The following is a 20,312-nucleotide window of genomic DNA, read 5'->3' as shown; positions in this document are numbered from 1 at the left end:
ATTTGTTCAGCCGACCCATCACATCAATGACACACATCACGTCAACATAAACACATAAGACATGGATGTTCAGAGACAAGACAAAACATGAAAAACACAATTCCCACAAAGTAAAATGACCAAGATAAAAAATGACAATGTTCGGATCAGAATATACAGATAAGATAAGAACTCAATGTGTTGCACCAGTGTTAGTTTTTATGTTATGTCAAACTTAGTTTCGACATCTTAAAAGTAATCTCAAGTTACTTCATCTGTTTGTATAGCAAAAAGAAATATGCACAGAAATGTTTACATGTTAAATAAGTCATTTTGACAAAAATATCAGACACACCCCTATAATTCTACGCTCTTAAACTGTTATAATATAGCACACCTTCTACCATTCTGACACTAATTTGGTGTCTATGAGTGTCACTGATTATTCCATTGTTAATGGAGCAGTCTGGACCTCCCATAGTGCTGACAATGAGATTTATAAGGTCTTTCCCGCTAATGGCTTGTAACTGTATCATCCTGATCGCTGGTGTAAATGAGACTCTGGCACCTTAAATAATTTAAACCCGATATGCTGGAGGCTGCGATTAATGGGTGGGTGGGTGGGTGGGGGTTATTGGGGGTGAGGTGGGGGTGGTGGGGGGGCGAGGATGAGCTCGTTACAGATTTCGCCCAGGAAAGGGCGGCAAATGATGAGGAGCAGGGCGCGACCTTACCCCACGCACTCCGCCACGCGACGCATTGACTCCTGGGATACGAACACGTGGCAGGCGAAGCGGTTCAGCATGGGATGCTTGGTGATGAACCCAAAGTAGCTGCAACACAGACGAGACGCAATAAATACCACTGGGATTATAAGACTATGCTTCCTTACATCAGTCACATGTATTAGAATAAGAGAGGGTGTTTTCTGTTCTAATGTACAGTTCCTATTATAATAAATGCAGGAATGGAGATGTTGTACCATGGACCTAAGGCAGAACTGTTTTTTATAAGATATACAGTAATACAGATGTAATAGGACGGGACCCATCTTTGGACTGCATTATCATGCACCCTGTAACATCTTTGTATCTTTGTACCAAATGAAAACGCTAAATACATTTTTAGCTTGTTGGCACAGATCCCACGTTAATTTATTTTCATTGATAAATATTAGGATCTTAAAGCGCTTTACAACTGACAAACTCCTTTGCCTGTGATTAAATCCCCTTAGTATCTTTGTAGAAGGATAATTTGTAGAAGGAGAGTAGCTTCAGGGGACAGAAAGCATGGCTGAAATCCACTAGCGCCATCTAGTGGTGAGGTTACACTCTCAAAACAGTGACCCAATGACAAAAAATAACAAGCAATTAACAAACAGCCAGCTCAGAAATGTACTTCCTGTCCTACATTTTCTACATGTAATTTCAAAAACAATTATACGTGATGACAGTAATAGATTTTGTCCAGACACATGAAACAAAAGCAGCTGTCTATTCAGGTCAGCGGAGAAGCTTGTGGGTGCGTGCGCTGTACACTGTGACGGACGTTACCAGTTGTTCTTTGGGTGGCATCCGCAGAAGGAGATGTTTTTCATCTGGAAGAAGTGGCTGCACCTGTCGAACTGAACAGAGAGGCGTACGGTTAGCGAAAGCGGGGGCTGGTCTGCTGTGTGTCATAATGACAGGGAAGTGGGCTGCAATTCAGAGCCTGTGGGGGCTGATTCCCAGGAGGGGGCGCTGTTGAGCAAGGTGCTTAACCCAAGTTACTTCAATAAACTATCCTGCTGTATAAATGCATTGCATGTAAAAACCCCACCCCACACTGGCCAGTGGAGGATGGGCTCCCCCTCTATAGCCGGGTTCCTCCAGAGATTTCTTCACATCGTGGAGCTTTTTCTCACCATCATTTGAAGTTTTTTCTTCAAGATTGGGGAGTTTTATTTTTACCTCATGTGCTTGCTTTTTTGGGGGTTCAGGCCTGGTTTTTGCCTCTTTTTCTGTTATTCTGTTTAGCGTCTTTATGACAGTTTTATGTTAGAAGCTCAATACAAATAAAACCGATTTCATTTGTCCCCCCAAAAATGGAACTGCGCAATGGAAAGGAGTGTCTGCTAATTGCCTGAATGCAAACGGATGGAGGAGGTTTAACTTCATTATGTCAAACTGCACTCAGCCCCAGCGCTCAGCTGGGAACCAGAGAGCAAAGCGAAATGTGCCAGATACCTCTGAGCCACTGGAAAGTCTTACCCAGCAGCCTCTGCTCCCACTGCAGTACCCTCAGACCCCCCCCCCCCTCCCCTTCGTCCTCACCTCATCCACGGACCCGAACTCGTCGTCCAGGCTCATGACCAGCTTGACGCCCTGCAGGCTGACCTCCAGCTCGCACACCGCCGGGGGCCGCAGGTGGACCGTCTGTTTCCGCGCGATCGCGATCTAAGAAGGATGGGTCGAAGGGCAACTGTTACAACACCCAGAACACAGGCGCCAACTGCCAGAGGAATACGCTGGACATACAGTACTGGCCAATCAGGGGCCGAGGTTGTTGGGAATTAAGACATATAGACGCACATTGTTTCTTTACTGTGCTTTAGGGTTTACAAGGAAAGGTTTACATGTCCCCACTTTAATCTACAAATCAGCATTTTAGTTGCATTTTGCTGTGTGCAAGACATGAAGTAAAATTAACGAAAGCTAAAACTAGTTGTTAGGAGGCAGTTTAAGCCCTAGCATGATTAGGCTGCTCTGTGCTGCTCATAATGTGAAAATAATGGTGCTCCCCCTGCTGGTGAGGTTGTGCCCATCAAGTCAAAGGACATGCAGCCATTCTGAGCATGTCCAGTACAGAAGGGCGTGGCCGTACCTTCTGCATGGCTGCACACAGGATGCCGTTGCCTTGGTGATAGGGCACCTCCACCGAGCCCAGAAACTGCGCGTTGAAGCTCTCCATCCAGGCCGTGTTCCTCTTCGTCCCTGCAACACCACAGCCATCCTCATCTTCACCGCGGTTACGTACGGCAGACGACAGACAGACATCACGATTACGGCAAGCAGCAGAACACCTGAGCAAGCTGGCTCACCTGCGAGCTCCTTCACCTGTCCCACCACCTCGTGGGCGTAGTAGGCGGGGAAGATGCCCCGCTCCCCCGTCCGCATGTTGTAACCACGGTACCAGTAGTCATCCTCCTCTTCCTCCACGAACAGGGGGTCGTCCACGTCCAGTTCCAGCTCGTCCGCGTGTCGGGGAATGAACCTGAGGGGAGGACGAGGAGGCGTAATAATAACAATATAAGCAAAAAATATATACAAATTGGTGAATTCAAACTGACAAACATATGAACAGAGAAGATGACCAGTACCACAAATAATATTAATTTGGGTGGTTATGCTAAGCAGGTGCATATGCCGTCTGCAATCAGACCTGCCACCAGACCTGATCCAGTGAACGTATTTTCGTATTTTTCCATTCACTGATACTGATTTACTTACATTTTAAAACACAAAACTATATGTCTATAAAGTAAGTTGATGCAAGCTCATGCAGGGGACAATGGGAAAAGTGTGCTTTGTGTGGGTCAGCCCATTGAAAAAAACCCATCTGGTTGAACATGCTGTACTTTGGTTGGTAGCGCAACATAAATAAAAGTAACGGAGTAACCGAGTGCAGGTGCATTAAAAAAGTTTAATAGATACTCTTTAGCTCTCCGCCATCTCCAGTGTACAGACATCATTTTACGGTCAATCTGAAAGACAGAATGGCGAGCCGCAGCGGATGCGTACGGATGTTCAGATTTATTAATTAACTGTGCGCATGCACTGTTTCTCCAGCGCGGTTTGTGGGATCGGAGGTTGACTGCATAATTACAGACGGCATGCGGTGGTCGCGCCGGTAAAGCAGCCGCCCCGGCTCATTACACGGCTCACCCGCGGCTCCCCTTCCTCTCAGACCCGGTAACCTGCTACGCAGGAAGTCCCCGCCCATCCGCACAGCCGATAAAGCAGATAAATAAGCGCGTAGAGGAGCTCTGGAATCGTAGACTAACGAGATGTCTCTTATTACTCCTCGGTCCCTCCATATCCGGAAGGGGCTTCCCCGACCCCGGCGCGTAGAGGAAGGAGAGGCGAGCGTTCGGCACTAATCACGGGATGGTAACGAGGGCGGCAGGTGGCGCGACTCGCGTTTCCCAGTAGCCCGCCGCCTGCGTTCGTTAGCAACCGAGCTGTCGCCACGACACCTGCTGCCTCGGTGACTCCGTGACGTCAGAGCATGCTGCATCAACAGAGCTGGGCACGCTGGAACACCACAACTCATATTGTAGCACAAAAGAGTATAATACAACCAAATCTTTGTAGTACCACCAGAAACAAACAAAGCACAGTCACAAAGGATATTGAAAAATAATCGATCATGAACACATTTCAATATTTACTTAATACTCAATTTAAAAGAAGACACCCATGTAAAGTAATTTAATTGGGTATTCAGCCCCTGGGTGAGTGCCTGTTCGTGAATGGCATCCAACAGCTTTTGGATTTTTGCTGGAGGAATACAACACCACTCGTTCCCAGAAAAGTCAATCAGCTCACACTTAGTTGATGTAAGTGTAAAATGCAGCCTCTGGCTTTGTTCCAAAACAGCCTGCCTGTGCGCAACAGGGTCCGGATCTGGTGACTGCGAGGGCCGTGATGTGTAAATTATGCATGAAACCTGTCATCATGCCTCCCGCCGCTTGCCTGTTTTTGCCTTGCTTTTCAAATTAACGCACGGGTGTCACAACCTTGGAGCGTGCACACATGCCCGATGTTGCCCGCTGTTTCTCATTTATTTCCCTCTGAGTTTCCTGCTACATCACCGCAGACACCGCAGCTCACAAAACATCAGTAAATTGAGTTGCATTGTTCAGTCTATCCACCACACAATAACCTCTCTTTCAAAGTCAGTGAGGTCTCTTGCAGCTATGCTACCCATTTGTACAGGCAACCAGGCCTGTCCAGTATTTTTTTTTTACATGACCGTATGCATGCAAGGATGCATTAATAGATGAGTCGAGCCTGCATGATAGCCTTTTTAACCTTCTAGCTACCAAATCCTATCCACCTCCCAACAGTAAGTTAGCACTGAATATTACACAGTGATGTTTGCTGTTCCTGAAGTGCCTTTCTATCTGTTTTAGAAGCTGAGAAAGTAACACATTCTTGCCCTTGGGTCGACGGACGTCGAGCACCTCTTGAGGTCGAGAGAGGCGTGGCAAATGCGATTTCGCTTCAAAGAGAGTCCGAGCTCCACAGCCCACAGAGGAGCACTGGAGGATAAGCTGCTTTGCTTTCCCTGAGGGCAGTGCAGTGCATCCCCATCAATTAACTTTCATGCCACCGCAAAGCCGGTCCCTTTCTGGACCATTAATAAAAGGCTGCCCTGATGCATGTAGGCTGGGCTGAGAATCTTTGAGGTGCAAAACATGGCCGCTCACTTCTGTGAACACACAGTCATAGCCAAAAACCGCAGGGGTGAAGGCTCGAACAAATGCTCTTCCTCTTCCACTGAACAGTCATGATCGCATGATCTGGCCCAAGCTGTTATTAAAAGTTGTACTTGTCATTAAAATTGAAGCCAGGCTGGCCAGACTGGGACAGTTTATTAGATATTATATTCATTGTTTAATGTTGGACCCAAAGTCTAAAAGAGTGTTTTGAAGTAGGTCTGAAGTAGTCTTGGAATATAGCAGCAGATACAGTCACAACGTCAGTAGAGCTAGTGCCACATTTACATGAAGATGTATGCAAAGGGTATTAAGATGAAGGATGTTCAGTTTCGATAAAATAAATGTTTTTAAAATCATTTTGCTTTTACATTTAAAATCAAATAATGCCGTAAAATAACTAACACACCCAAAAAAGTCTAAATATGCAAATAAAATCATGTCAGTACATCAACTGTGCATGGAAAACAGCCTCAGGCCAGTTTCATAATTGCTTCCCATTATGTCTGCATTCTGTAATGTTCCAGAGATATTATTTTCACTGCGAGATGTCCCCTGTGACAAGCTCTGCTTCACACATGTCTCTGATGCGATCTCCAGGCTTTCTCGAGTTAATCCCCAGAGGCGTACCATCAGGCTGATGTCACCAGACCCTGCTCCTGTGGTCTGTGTCACCTCTCATTTGAAAATGATCATCCCTAGCACAAGACTGAGCAAACAGCAGTACACTTTCAGAAAGAAAATTGATCTTTGGCTTGTCTCCATTGGAGAACCCTTTTTTGTTCTTTATGGAACCCTGTATGGCAGGTGTGAAAATTGTGAAAGCTCCCAGATTGAACCATTTTGCCTGACAAAGAACCCTTAAACTGGAAAGGGTCATCCTCTGTGGGGACACAAGAGGAGCTTTTTGGAACTTCAGAGTATAGCGCAGAGGTTTTGAACCTTATTCAGAAAGGGCCGGTGTGGAGGCAAGCTTTTGTTTAATCCGAGCAGTAACACACCTGATTCTACTAATCAAGGTCCTTAGCAAAGACGTTAGTGGCTCATTAGTACAATCAGGTCTGCAACTGCTTGGTTGGAACGAAAGCCTGCACCCACACCAGCCCTTTCTGGTTAAGATTGAGGACCCCTGGCATAGCGGAAAGCCATGGACTGAGCGACCCGTAGTACTACTCACCTGAACACGGCTCTGTGAGTCTGTTCCCTCTCCTCGCCGTTGATTGTACAGGAGAAAAGGCCAAAGGACTCTGTGCCTGGGTGAGATACAACATCACATTATACCCGGCAGAGGCATGATCACATACTAAAATTAATGTGTGAAGTGAGTGAAGGTCTCTCAATGTCTGTAAAACTGTTCTCATGCACCGATAATTTACAAATCTGAGAGCTCCTGACTTGGTAGGTCCCATCAAACCCCTTTCCTGCACCTCGATTTGGAAAAATTTAAAGAAATCATACCTTTTGAAAAAAAAATGTAATCTGAAATAATGAATGAAATAATTAATTAGGCAATTTACTCAGTTTTTCAGAGAGAAGGCCCTTTGTGCCAAGTGTTCCAATGCCAAGCAATGGAATTAACACAGAACTTCGCAACAGCTAAATAAATAAAAAACATCTTGTTTGTACTGTTGCCAGCTTAAGGAAAATAAATCTTGCAGTGTTGCTGCAAAATGTATTTTATTTAAACTGACCCAAAATTTGAGTTTGGCTTTCAATGTGACTTCTCTTTGTTTTTGAAGCTGATGGGATTTTTGGAGGCTCTTCTTTAATAACACCCAGCCACCCAGCTGTGATTTTTTAATCTCTTCTAATGTGATACTATCTGTGTATGCATACAGACCAGCGACATTCTTTTTACAGACCCCCTGACACTTAAATTAATGCCAGAGCGTAATTGAATTTTAATCCATTATTTGCCTAACGGACTGAAAAGATATCTGTGTATTTTAGACAGAATGGCATCTTCTGGGAACATGCATGAGGAGAGTATTGACCTTATTCAAAGAATATAAATGAGACCACAAGTCAATGTGACATGCAATTAAAAAAGGGGGGCTTGTCTGCTGATAAGCATAGCCTTAAGGCTAGGCTTATCTCTGCAATGGCAAAAACAGCAGGAGGATTGATGACTGTGAAAAATAAAGAGCCACCCTTATGGTTGTAATTCCAAGTCAAATCACTGAACAATGCTTTGACATATTCTAATAGGATATAATGAATTGTGACATGTTATCTTGAGAGTACAAAAACTAAAAAACAAAAAAAAAAAACACAATTCCTAGAAGTAAATCATACTCCTCTGGATTGGTGCTTACTGGACGAACGGGAGGTGCTGTTGACGAAAACATTGAGGAACTTCTTCGAGAAGGGGGCGTCGGCCTCTGGGGAAGAGTCTTCTGAGGAGCTGAGGACCTCGTCCTCCGGCCGCTCCCCGCCCCGCCCAAACTCGTCGTCCAGCTCCAGGTGGCGGTCGTCGTCGTCGTCGCCGCCGGAGACCTCGCTGTCCTCGCTCAGGACGGACGTGCAGCGCTTCAGGCTGACCAGCTCCAGCGTGGTGTTCTCGTCCACCACCAGCGTGTACTTGACCGAGTCGTAGGCCAGGGACTCGTCCAGCTGCCGGGCCGCCCTCAGGGCGTCGGCGGGCGGGAGCTCCTCCACGCTGTCGTCCACGGGGGGGCAGCTGTCCAGGTAGTCGTCGCCGAAGGGGTAGAGGGAGTCCTCCTCGTTCTCGGTGGAGTAGGTCAAGCTGAAGCAGCGGTTGGTCTGGGCGGTGGGGATGTCCAGGGTCAGGCTGTTCTTTATCTCCTTGATGCGGTCCATCGCGCTCACCTCCTCCTTCTGCTCGCGCCCGTCGTCCTTGTCGCTCGCCACGCTCTCGCTGGGGCACGGCGACTCTAGTCTGTTCATCTCCATCGAGAGATCATTGTTGGGCTCCGCCTCCTCCTGCCGCAGGTTTTTGGAGTCTACGGCACGGTGAGTTTGGTTCGAGTCCAGTTCAGAGGTCACTTGATTCGCTATCCTGGTGTCGTATCCGTCCATGAAGACTGGGCTGATTGTGTCGTTGGTGGGGTTACTGAGGTACAGGCAGGGGCTTGATCTAGGGCTCATTTCTGGCACATCTTCTTCAGACCCTGAGGTCATCCTCCTATCCACGGCTGCAGGGGCCTCCATACCATCTGCACTCGTTCTCACGCCTGGGTCCTCCTCTGAACTTTCGGCCTGCACTTCGCCCTTCGCCGCTTCAAATTCCGCCGTCTCTGGGTGGGTCTCGGTGTCTAAGGACTCGTTAAAGGCGTCTGTCTCCAGGTCTGAGGATGGGGATATGGTGTCAGCGATGGAGTGAGACCTTTTGAAGCAGTCCTCTGGGCAACTGATGGGGTACGAGCCCTCCGAGATCATCTTGTTAACTAGGTTGCTAAGGAGCCAGGGGGAGTCCGAGTTCTCGCTAAGTTCATCCTCCGACTCTGAGTCCGAGTCACACTCGCTGTCGTCGACAGTGGGCAGGAGTTTGGGGCCCACGGGCAGGTAGAAAGATCTCTTGAAGCTCTCCAGACTGTGGTCAGGCTCAATCTTCAGGACCAGCGGCCTGGAGAGGCCGTCCTCGCAGCGGGCGGCGGGCGGCAGCGTTTCGTCTGGGTCGACGGCGTGCTCGTGCTCACGGGCTGAGTCGTCAACGTCCTGCAGGCCTTGCTGAGCCTGGCCATCATCGAGGCCTAGCAGGACCTGTGACTCTGATGGGGCTATAGGCGAAGACTCTTCTTTGACAGGATCCGGCTGGCCGAGTAGCAGGGCGGCCTTGACGGCGACTATCCCACTGTCCTGCTCCAGCTCCAGCTCCAGCTCCGGCTCTTGGTCGGAGGTCGGGGAGCTGGCCTCCTCGATGGAGTTGGTCAGGTGGGAGGAGCGTCCGCTGCTGCTGTCGTCGCTGGTGAGGTCCAGCTCCGTCTCCGAGATGGACGAGATCATGTGGCTGACCAGGGGTCCGCCGCAGGCGAAGGCCGCCTCCAGCTCTCCCTCGATGTCCGAGTCCGAGCCCGGCGAGCTGAGGTCGTCGCTGTTCAGGTCGGACGCCGCGTACCGCCTGCCCGATTTACGGTTCATGTCCGCGATGCCAGGGTCAGAGGAAGGAGAGTTTGTGTCGTGCGATGCGACGGACGGAGCGTCTTGAGGCGCCGCTTGACTTTCGCTGCGGGCGCCCCCCAGGTCCGCGTCCGATCGGCTGGAGGACGACACGTAGCTGGAGAAGGAAGCTGGCTCGAACGGCTCGATCGAAGGGAACTCCACGTAGGACAAACCCCCTGCTCCTTTACAGGCGGGGTCATCATAGCCTTCTTTGCACATGATGTCGAATTCTTTGTCGAACTCCTCCTCGTCAGACAGAGGGGTGCCGGCGTCCCCGCCCACCGGAGCCGTGGAGAGACAGTTGCTCGTGCCGTCAAAGGTGACGTCGTTCTCAAGCTCGGGGTCGGCGGCGGACTCTGAGGTGACGGTGTACGTGTCGTTGGTCTGTCTGGACTGGCACCTTTTGGCAGAGTCACTGTTCAGGTCGTGGTCGACCTCCGTGTCGGAGCTCTGTGCTTCCTCTACAGTCGGGACGGTTTCAGTCGATCCGGAGAGTTCGGCGCTGGGTTCCGCACCGCTATCCGGTCCACTGGACGTTTTGTGTTGACCAAAAGATCCTGTCGAAAGAGAGAGACCATTTAGAGGATGCCTGGCAAACAGAGAGAAAGAGGAACACAGTGGAGATGGTGGTGAACGGGGGATGGTCATGATGCGGGCTTCGTGGGTAGGCTTGGGCAAATTTTTTTTTTTTTTTTTTACCGTATTCCGGATTTTCCCGTCGGTTGCCCTCGAGGTCGTACAGGAGAGGTTTGAGGGGTGACCGAGTGTGGCCAGTGTCCCCGGGCTGTTCTGGGGGAGTACCTTTGCTCTGGGACTCGAGACCCGGGGCGGCAGCACATTGGCCGTTGGTGTGGTCGGCATCTTCAAGGCAAGAATGGGCCGGGGACAATCGTCCTACGGTAAGAAAAAACAAAAAACAAGCCCACCATCCAGATGTGACACAGTCCTGGACAAAAATGGTGTGATACAAAACTGGGCTCATGACAATACCTTCTTCACGAGCATATCTGACCCAGAATGGGATTTATTTTCCATCTACACCCAAAATCACAATATATATCCAAAATCTATAACAGCATTTTAAAGAGGCTGTACGAGGTTATACGATGTAGGAAATTAATACCATGATTCGCATAAGGGTGCACCGTAGATTTCATTTTCCAGTTCTATTATTAGTTAATGGTAAAAGACTAGGATGAGAGTAATTTTGATTCATTACATGATAAACTGAGACAGAAAACTAATAAGCTAATATACATTACAATGTGGCATTGCCCACAAAAGGAAATATTCATGCCTCAGTCTGTATGCAAATCAATTCAATTCATAGGCACTGGACACCTTGGCTCTGTGGTAGAGCTGTAAGAGATTAATATGCACGGCATTAGCCTTCACTTAGCCCCAGACAAATTAAAACAGATGATGCCTTTGACCAAAAAAAAAAGCTTTCCAGACGTGGTCTTACCTTGGGAGGCGGGGTTGCGCACAGAATCCTGCCAACTGGCTTTCCGTGGAGATAAACTGCTGTTGTTGTTCAATGAGTCCTGGTTGGGGGAGAGGGAGGGAGTGAGGGAGGGAGGGAGGAAGGGGGAGAGAGAGAGAGAGAGCAAGAGAGAGACACGGAGAGAGTCTTCAGTGTCACTGAAAAGCACCGCTGAAAGCACTCATCCTGCTGAAAAGTGTTGTCTGACACTTCCTGTTTTATGAGTCGAGACTATTATGACCACTTCCGGGGCGCGACAGGGAGCCGGAGCTGGTTGGTCGGCTGCGGTCACCTGGGAGACCGCGGCGGTCAGGTTCAGCGTGGTCGGCCGGCTCTTCTGCAGCGTGCCCAGCGCTGGAGAGGAGGGCGGCGAGACTGAGGTAGAGGGCGGGGTCTCCGGCTCCTCCTCCACGTCCTCCTCTTCGTTGTCGTCCTCGTCGTCGTCGTCGATCATTTCGAACTCCTGGAAGTCGTCTTGGAAGGAGCAGACGGGGTGGTGGACATCGTTTTTCTCCAGGATGAGGCAATCCTATAAATTATGCGAGAGAAAGAGAGATAAAGAAGAGAGACCTTTTGTTATTAACTGCTTCAGCACCATGAAGTTCTCATGTGGTTGCAAAAAAATAAAGTGCATCTCAGAGTAACAGGGAAACAGAAGATGGGCAAAGCGCTTTCTTGAATGTTCCGTGACTTTCCTGTATGGCGCTTCTGCCTCAGAACGATGCCTGTTCCCCGGCAGCCACCATTAATATCCCAGCCCTCGGAGGCTCCCATCCAATCAGGCGCATTAATGAAACATCAGTTAAATCAATACCAACACCTCAGAGCAAATCGCTGAAAGGAGTTCACCTGGATTGCCCTGGATTCGCTTAATGGATGAATACGTGCTATACGACAGGCACGCTCGCAGCTATATTGACTAAATTCATGCCTCTGCAGACCAAATGTAAAAAATAAAAAAAAAGAATCTGATTGGCCTGAATCATCTCACTGTCCCAGTACACCTTTGTTTTTAACATGAACGACAGGGCAGCTCGCGCAGTAATGCCAGAGAGACATCAGCATTAGGTACACACGCTCAGGAGAGTGAACAATCGCGCCTTTCAACAAACGCGTCTCCCGCCATCGAAAGGTTCCGCGGCGGACTCAGGAGGCCGTCAGCTTGGCGGGCGGCCCCCGCGGCATACAAAAGCTCTCTGTTCGGTTCGACATCTTGTTTTTGCCCCCCCACTCGCAGCCTGTAAAATGGCACGCGATAAAGCCTCGAATCGGACGCAGCATTGCAACATGCCCCCCCCGGCCGGCCTTTACTCTGTCTGGCTTGGCGAGGCCCTCCTTTCCCTTAAAGCGGTCCAGCGGCCCGTTTGATTGGATTAGTCTTTACTCTCTGGATTCAGGCGGCTCGTGTCAAATGTCTTCATCTCCACTGCTGCTCAGCCCGAGTGTAAGTGTGTTTTTTTTTCTTTCCTCCTCTCCTCCAGAGAGAGATCCCCAGACAACAAGACGAAAATCAGATACTCCGAAAATGCTTAAATTAGAAAACCAGAGTTTAAGGTAGAGAGTGTGGCAGATACATTGAATGTGGGTCTAAAATAAGGCATGCACTGTGCTAGTGTTAGTGATTAAACATATTCTCCCTCTGAGTCATCTCCTTCAAAGGTGGGATCATTTCTCGCTTATAATGTGCCTTAATCCACCCACTGAAAATAATTCCTACTCTGAGTCCTCCATCTTCAGCGTTTGACTAACAATGTACGATTATGCTGTTAACTCAATTACCAGTCCGAAGTTCAGTCAAGTAATTATTTTCAGACCTTTCACCATAATCATAAAAACTGAATTTCTTCATAGAAAGCAACATATTATATTGAGGACCATGCCAGAATTAAACCTGTAAATTTTAACCACAAATGATAATGTTGGCAAAAGCACTGAGGGCTGGTAAAAAAAAAATAAAAGAAGAAAGAATAACGATTTCAACAGATTTAAAAGAATGTTTGTAGTCGCAGCCAGTTAATGCAGCCTGTACCAAAAAGTTCAATTTAAGTATGAAGTACACCACAACACTGTATGAATTTGTCTTCGGGTATTATTTGTGGTGATAGCATAACCTTGAAACAGTAACACTGCTTTGACAGACTCATAATTTAACTGGGTGAATCAAGAGGTGGAAACCAAACTTTCAAATATTTGAAGTCTGTTTGCTGTGAGCATAATCTGATATTGTGTGGGTGGTGTGAAGCAGAGCATATTAGCTTGTAACTTGACAGCTACCTGAGAATACACAGGCATAAACAAGACTGATTATAAGTAATCATGACGGTAAAAAGCATGATTTCCTATATGCTGAATCAGGCTCCAAGCACATTAACATTTTACAATGTTAGCTGTGCAGTGAGTGAATGAGAGAGAGCGATATAGATTTAGAAAGAAAAGGAGAGCATGGTAGAGCGAGAGAGAGAGAATGAGTGGTAATGACAGAAAGATCACAGTAATGGCAAAATCTAAAAAATTTGGGGTTTAACCAATATCAGGAAAGCAAAAACAAATGGGGGGAAAAACTCAACTCTCTGGAATGTTCCATGACTCGTAGCTACCTCATAACGCCACCATTTTCCTCACCAGCCAAGACTGACGTCCATCACAGGCTCTGATAATGCAAACGCACAAATCCGAAGCTGCAATGGCAATCACCATGCGCCTCACGTGAATGCAGAACGATCAGGGTAGCAGACGATTTCTCAGAATCTCAGGCGAGAGACAAGACTGGCTGAGATAAACAGACGCTCTGCCACACTGTAAAGGCACTGATTATACCCAGCCACTAGCAGTGAATTTACATATGACAATCATTAGAACGGCGTATCTTTTCCTCTGACCAATAAGGGGTCCCTGTTGTTAACAATTAAATTTTCTCCTCTCAGTCAACTGATATGTGAAGGAAAAAGTGCTTTCCTTAGTCAACAGAGGAGGAGATACACTACATAATGATGTCATCAGTGTTGTTTAGAATACAGAGCCCACAAAGGACATCTGGATTGAGTCTCCTCTGGCGCCAGCAGGCCCAGCAGCTGAGCATGATGGGTAACAATTTGCGGTACATCTGGCGACCAGTTTACGAAGCAGCGCTCCTTCCCAGCAGGAGGGCCACTTCAGCTCGGGTCAGAACACCTGCTGTCACTCCGCACCTGCTACCCACTCACACTGCGCTTCCATTTCAACCCGTAGTGCTAAACGGACACCTTTATTACTATTTATGTTTCTGGGTTCTCGCCTATGTGTTTGTTTGCGTGTGTGTATTTGTGTGTGTGTGTGTGTGTGTGTGTGTGTATGTTGGAGGCGGGGGGAAGGGTGTTTGATTGACAGTAGCAATTACTCCCTCTGTTCAAGAACAGAAGCCCCCCCTCAGTGATTTTAAACTCATCCTCCATTAACTTACTCACAGAGACACATGCACACATGCATGCACACACACACACATTTATTTCATTATTTTTATTATTACTATTATTATTATTAGAAGTGGAAGGAGTAGCCATAGTAGCGCCTATGCCTAGGGATTTGGAAAATGGTCCTCAGTATTATCCATCATAGCCACACGAAGACTCGGACAGGCCCCCATTATCTCTTAATTGGATCACAGAACACAGCAGGCCGCTACCTGTCTAGACCCCTGGCAGATGTTTGAGAGCCAGACCCCCACTAACCGACAGGCAGCAGAGGTTAGTTCATTCATTTAACCCTTTGACGAGTAGGTTTTTTTGCAATGTTTTTTTCTTTCTAAATTCTAAGTCAGTGTTCTAGAACTCCATTGCTTTCAATTACCAGTAGTGATTGTGACATCAGCATTAGAATGTTCAGTTAAGAACATTCTAATCACACGTGTGTGATCTTACACCTTGAAGGGTTAAAGGTCAGACATCAAGATGTGTGTATCTCATGTACATTACTTATTTCTGTTCCCTGCATTTGAGAACAAAGAACTCAGAAAAGGGTATATGACAAGCTCAAGTACCCAAATGAGCTCGTCATATAGGCTAAAGTACTGTATGCAATGGAGATAGGCATGAACATTGTGAACACAGCTTTCATAAACAATGTACTCTACAATGCTGAAACTGTCCGCAGACTGATAACCACCTAAACATCTAACACAAAAGAAGTCTGATTCTTTACACAGCCCAGTATTCCAGTTTTTGTCTACTCCGGCTGCTGAATTTATTTATTTATTAATTCATTTTTGTTGTCGTGGGTTGCTTGGTTTCAGAATGAGCAGACAGCAGAGGGTCGGGAGGCAGATATAACAGTCGGCGGGTTTGTCTGTATCTGAAAGGCTTCCAGACCCAGTAGGCCGGACTGAGGCATTTCTGTGAGTTTAACAGAACTCAACTTATGAACTGCTGCTCTGCCGTCAACAACCAATAATGCATGAAATAGGAACTAAATGATCAACTGCTAGAGATATTTAAGTCAAGAGGTCATTTTAATACGCAGTGCTTAAAATAGAAACATTGTATTCCACTATATTTTCCATCACCTTGACCAACATTTAGGAGTAATGCTGTGCATACAAAATGGCTCCTCAAACAAAATGTTCGGGAACAATTGGAGTTACTGTGATATTTTGGTAGAACAGTTTATAATCACTGGGGGGTGGGGTGGGGTTGGGGGGGGGTTGGATCAAGCACACATTTTGAATAAATTACAACATGAATAAATAAAATACACATGAGGGAAAACCCTGCCAAAATTCAGTTGATATGGAAACAATGAAAGAACCAAGTTGTGCCTGTAAGGCTGTATGCATGTGCATGCATGTGTTGTGTGTGAGTGCATGTGTGTGTGTATATGTGTGTGGTGTGAGCATACGTGTGTGTGTGCACACATGTGTATGTGTGTGTGTGTGTGTGTATGTGCCTGCGTATGTGTGTGTGTGTGTGTGTGTGTGTGTGTGTGTGTATGTGTGTGTGTGTGTATATCTGTGTGTGTGTGTGTGTATGTGCCTAACACAGAGTTGTTTTCATGCTTCATCTGTGCACTTAGTCCTTTGCCTCCGAGGAGCGTGACTCCTGAGACTGTCCCCTACTGCAGCCGATTCATCTCTCAGTCTCCTGACACAATCGGGGGGGAAGAGTAATGGACACGCGCTGGGCAATTAATCAAATACAACAAGGTCCAAATCAGCCCGCAGCCAGACTCTGAGCCCTGGGGCTGAGGGGGGGGCGGTGGGGGGGGTAGTAAACACGCCTTATTCCCCAGTCAGTGTTGAAATACGGTCACATATGATCATCTTCCCTTCAGTTCATTTTCTAAAGTAGTTTGGCGCTACTGGGACAGCGATGCAGAACAGCAAATTCAATGCACCAGCGCGAATGCAAATTTCAGCTTACACACTCACAGAGGAGGCACCTCGTAGGATTTTAATCAAAGGCTGAATCCTCCCTCAATCTCATCGGTAAGAATGCAATTCAATTAATAAAACTCACATAGAAACACACAGAGGCATGGTTTTTCAGCTAGAAATACATTTTTAAAAATATAGATTTAGCTCAAAATGTGTTATCCTCAAATAGACATGGGGGGGGCAGGGGGGTGTTAAAATATACACACAACTGTTTTCAGAGTGTGCTACACTTAAAATCAGCCACTTATTTAGCATCAGGCTAATACAGTATACATCAATCAATGTATAAAATATTCCCACACTGTAATTCCTACACGGATTACTCGATATGGAGGTAAATACCCTAAGATTAAACCAGACAGCCTACACAGTCTGCAGACTTCATATTCCCCGTTTTACTTCAAATCCAATGTGCTGGAGTAAAAAACGTGTCACAGTCCAAATACTTACGCACTGCACCATATATCCGTGGTACGCCAAGCCCAATGGGGCTTAGTTTACCGCAGATACATGGGGGACAAACTGCATTTTTATAGGAGGTGAAAATATTAAAGAGGTGACAAATGGGCGCTCGGCTGATTTTGGGAGAGAAAAAGCGCCCACCAATCCTGACTCCCTGGAGCCCCTCGAAGACCCTGAACGAAATCTATTTCCGCCAAACACTCAGAGGCGCGGCACTGTGCGTCAAAGTGTTGGTAAATGTTCACCTCTCGGCGATGGTTTAGAAAATAAACGCACATTCTTTTTTTCCCACACAAGGCTTTCAGAAGGGTGCTGTGTGTGTGTGTGTGTGTAGTACAGGTCTGAGTGTGTGTGTGTAGTACAGATCTGAGTGTGTGTGTGTGTGTGTAGTACAGGTCTGAGTGTGTGTGTGTGTGTGTAGTACAGGTCTGAGTGTGTGTGTGTGTAGTACAGGTCTGAGTGTGTGTGTGTGTGTAGTGCAGGTCTGAGTGTGTGTGTGTGTGTGTAGTACAGGTCTGAGCATGTGTGTGTGTGTAGTGCAGGTCTGAGTGTGTGTGTGTGTGTGTAGTACAGGTCTGAGCTGCTGGGTGCAGACTGCTGTGTGTTATTTCAGACGCTGACCCGTTCTGGTGCTGCAGTAATGGAGAGGTCTGGCGGTTCTGCTGCAGTTGAGCAGCAGGCCACACAGAGACGTGACATCAGCCCTCCCGGGGTACCGTCGCCATAGTAACCACTCACGCCCCACCCTTTTCTCAGGAGACATTTGATACGCTTGTTTTGTCTCATCCGTACCAGAAAAAAAACGCAAAAATCGGTTTATTTATCGACCGTCAGTCTCGTCCTGTGCCGTTTGTATCAAATCTTCCACAAACATAATGTATTGAGAATGTATAGACAATATCACTGTACACATTTTGACTCACTCAATCAATCTGATCATCGGCTAAATAAGTCACAATGTAAAAATGTGGGCAAACAAAAGTACAGAAAACCAAAAAACATGCACATCCACAATCTTCTTGTACTCAGTGTAGGTCTTCTTCCTGTGCTCAGTACCGGTGTACTTCATGTGCTCAGAGCAGACCTACTTCCTGTGCTCAGACTAGGCCAACTTCCTGTGCTCAGATCAGGCCTACTTCCTGTGCTCAGGGTAGGGCTACTTCCTGTGCTCAGAGCAGGCCTACTTCCTGTGCTCAGTGCAGGCCTACTTCCTGTGCTCAGATTAGACCTACTTCCTGTGCTCAGTGCAGGCCTACTTCCTGTACTCAACATAGGCCTACTTCCTGTGCTCAGTGCAGGCTTACTTCCTGTGCTCAGTGCCAGCCTACTTCCTGTGAGGACTGCTGTGCTGCAGTAAAACCATGTGGCTCTCTCACACTGAGGATAAAGGGAGCTGTGAACATAGAGCAGTGCTTTCCAAGTATTTTGCTAGAAAGCTAAGAAGGGACGCCAGCTGCAAGGGGGAATTTAGCTCTCATTCCACAATGGGGAGTAATTGCTTAATTGAAGTAGTTACTTGGATTAGAAATCTGGCAACCTGCTCCTGAAGGTATTACTCACTAGCCAGGCAGCACAGCAGGAATCCGTCTGGCCAGTAACTGAGCTGAAGTGAAAGTTATTTGGATCAGAATTGATGTCACTTGATTCTTGCACAATTCTTACTGTCACTACCGAATGAGAATTGTGGAATAATAACAATAATAATAGAAATCTATGGATATAACTAATTATGAATCTTAAAATTATGTATTGAAGATACGGCACGTTTGTATATTTATATATGTATGTGTAGGCGGAGGATTGTAGCTGGGGGTCACGCATAGGATCCACTCGAGTCGTGCGGTCGCAGAAAAACCAATGAGAGGAGAGAGCGTCTCCGGGCACATCAAGGCTGATATCATCAGACTGGGACTCAGTGGCCCGATGCGTCATATCACCACAGCGCTGCCCACTTCTCACGCGCGTGTAGTGACACTGACCATGACATTTACATTTTCCGTGTCTGGAACAAAGCCGCTTGTCCGGACAAAATGTGACATACTGTGTATGTGCCACACGTGTTGCAAGAAAACCCTGCTCCTTTACATGTCAGTGATGTCACTTCCCTTCCACTTCCCTTGTCCTTGAAGAGCTTCCACAAATCCTCTGATGTGCCACCTCAAGGACAGTGAAGCAAACACTGATGGATAGTCAATAGTCACAGTCAATAGTCACGGTAGCCTGATCTTTTTTTTGAGAGTCCTGCCTGTTAGCTTGAGAGCACAATCACTCTGAGCTATTCTGGGGCGATGGTCGCTTGCTCTGAAACAGGCATCCCCCCCGGTCTCTGCATTTTACGGCGTATAATCAGCATAAATCTGTCACGGTCTCAACTGCAGCAGTGACGGGTCCTGTATCGGGCATGAGGGAAGGGGGGGGGGGACCGGCCGCCTCCGTTCATCTCCGTCAGTCCGTCTAAAAATATCCACTCCGACAAGCGAGCGAAATTAAAACGTAGCGGTGAGCGTCCCGCAAGCGTCCCCACGTCCTGTTCCCGCCGGTTCACCCGATGATGCTGTCACCGCGCGGCTCTTCGACCTCTGCATAGCAGCAGCGGCGGCGGCGGGTCACCTGACCCTTCACTGCAGCCGTGGCAACGCGCCACCGTTACATAAAACATTTACCGCGGCTAAAAGGTAAAAGCTTGCGCGCTTCCCCCGTGTGTACCTCCATAAAACAAACTCGGACGGAGACGCAGGAGGGCTAAACACAAAAGGCTCACGTCGGCGAGGAGAACTTTCGGCCAGTGTGTCTCACCCCTAGAGGGACTCTTCAGGAAAACGCACCCTGCTTCGCTTACTGTATAAAGGGAACGCACATTCGGAATTCTTCACTGCAGTGATAGGTGTACGGGGCTGAGTGATGATGACTGAGGACTTGGGGGGGGGGGGATGACAGTTTCAAAGTAGATTACATTACTGTTTTGTCAGAGGGTAAAATCTATTAAGTGATCACTTTACTTCCCAGCTGGCGGTGTGCCTTGGTTATCAGGCTCTGCATACAAACAACTTTTACATGCAGAGGAACTGAGCGACAAAGAGCAGCACCCCACTGGCTGTAGCTAAGCAACCCTCAGAACATTAACCAACTGAAAAACGGTTCTGCAGACGAGACGAATTCAGCTGCACGGTGAGCTGGTCCAAACGTATGCAGGAAGTGCGACTCTCTCCTCCATCCTTGCAGCTCTCACAGGAGAGTAAGAATATGGTTCTTCAGCTCATACGCCAGGGGCAGAGTGGCTGATGTCCAGAAGGCTTTGCCTCCCCTGCTCTCTCTCCTCCAGCGAGACTTGTCCAGGCCTGTCTGGTGCCCGCCTGCCCTGCTCCCGCGCGCTGAAACATTGA

At 47.6% G+C, this 20,312-nt stretch overlaps 1 protein-coding gene across 3 annotated transcripts in view; it reads right to left on the bottom strand.

Moving 5' to 3' along the window:
• mapk8ip2 (mitogen-activated protein kinase 8 interacting protein 2) overlaps window positions 1-20,312 on the bottom strand; it is a 39,845-nt gene that overhangs the window by 3,821 nt on the left and 15,712 nt on the right. For 2 of the 3 annotated variants that reach the window (XM_064342463.1, XM_064342464.1), the window contains exons 3-12: window positions 11,356-11,592; window positions 11,046-11,124; window positions 10,280-10,474; window positions 7,774-10,137; window positions 6,636-6,711; window positions 3,059-3,231; window positions 2,842-2,951; window positions 2,292-2,414; window positions 1,533-1,603; window positions 714-812 (exon numbers count right to left, since the gene is read on the bottom strand). In XM_064342463.1, coding sequence (XP_064198533.1) covers window positions 714-812; window positions 1,533-1,603; window positions 2,292-2,414; window positions 2,842-2,951; window positions 3,059-3,231; window positions 6,636-6,711; window positions 7,774-10,137; window positions 10,280-10,474; window positions 11,046-11,124; window positions 11,356-11,592 — 3,527 coding nt within the window. The remainder of the gene's footprint in view (window positions 1-713; window positions 813-1,532; window positions 1,604-2,291; window positions 2,415-2,841; window positions 2,952-3,058; window positions 3,232-6,635; window positions 6,712-7,773; window positions 10,138-10,279; window positions 10,475-11,045; window positions 11,125-11,355; window positions 11,593-20,312) is intronic. The other variant, XM_064342465.1, reaches the window with a different exon arrangement.

This window comes from Anguilla rostrata, chromosome 7, assembly GCF_018555375.3.
Source record: "Anguilla rostrata isolate EN2019 chromosome 7, ASM1855537v3, whole genome shotgun sequence".
In the NCBI taxonomy this organism is placed as follows: Eukaryota; Metazoa; Chordata; class Actinopteri; order Anguilliformes; family Anguillidae; genus Anguilla; species Anguilla rostrata.
Note: the sequence above shows the minus strand (reverse complement) of the source record. Positions and strands in the feature narration are given on the sequence as shown.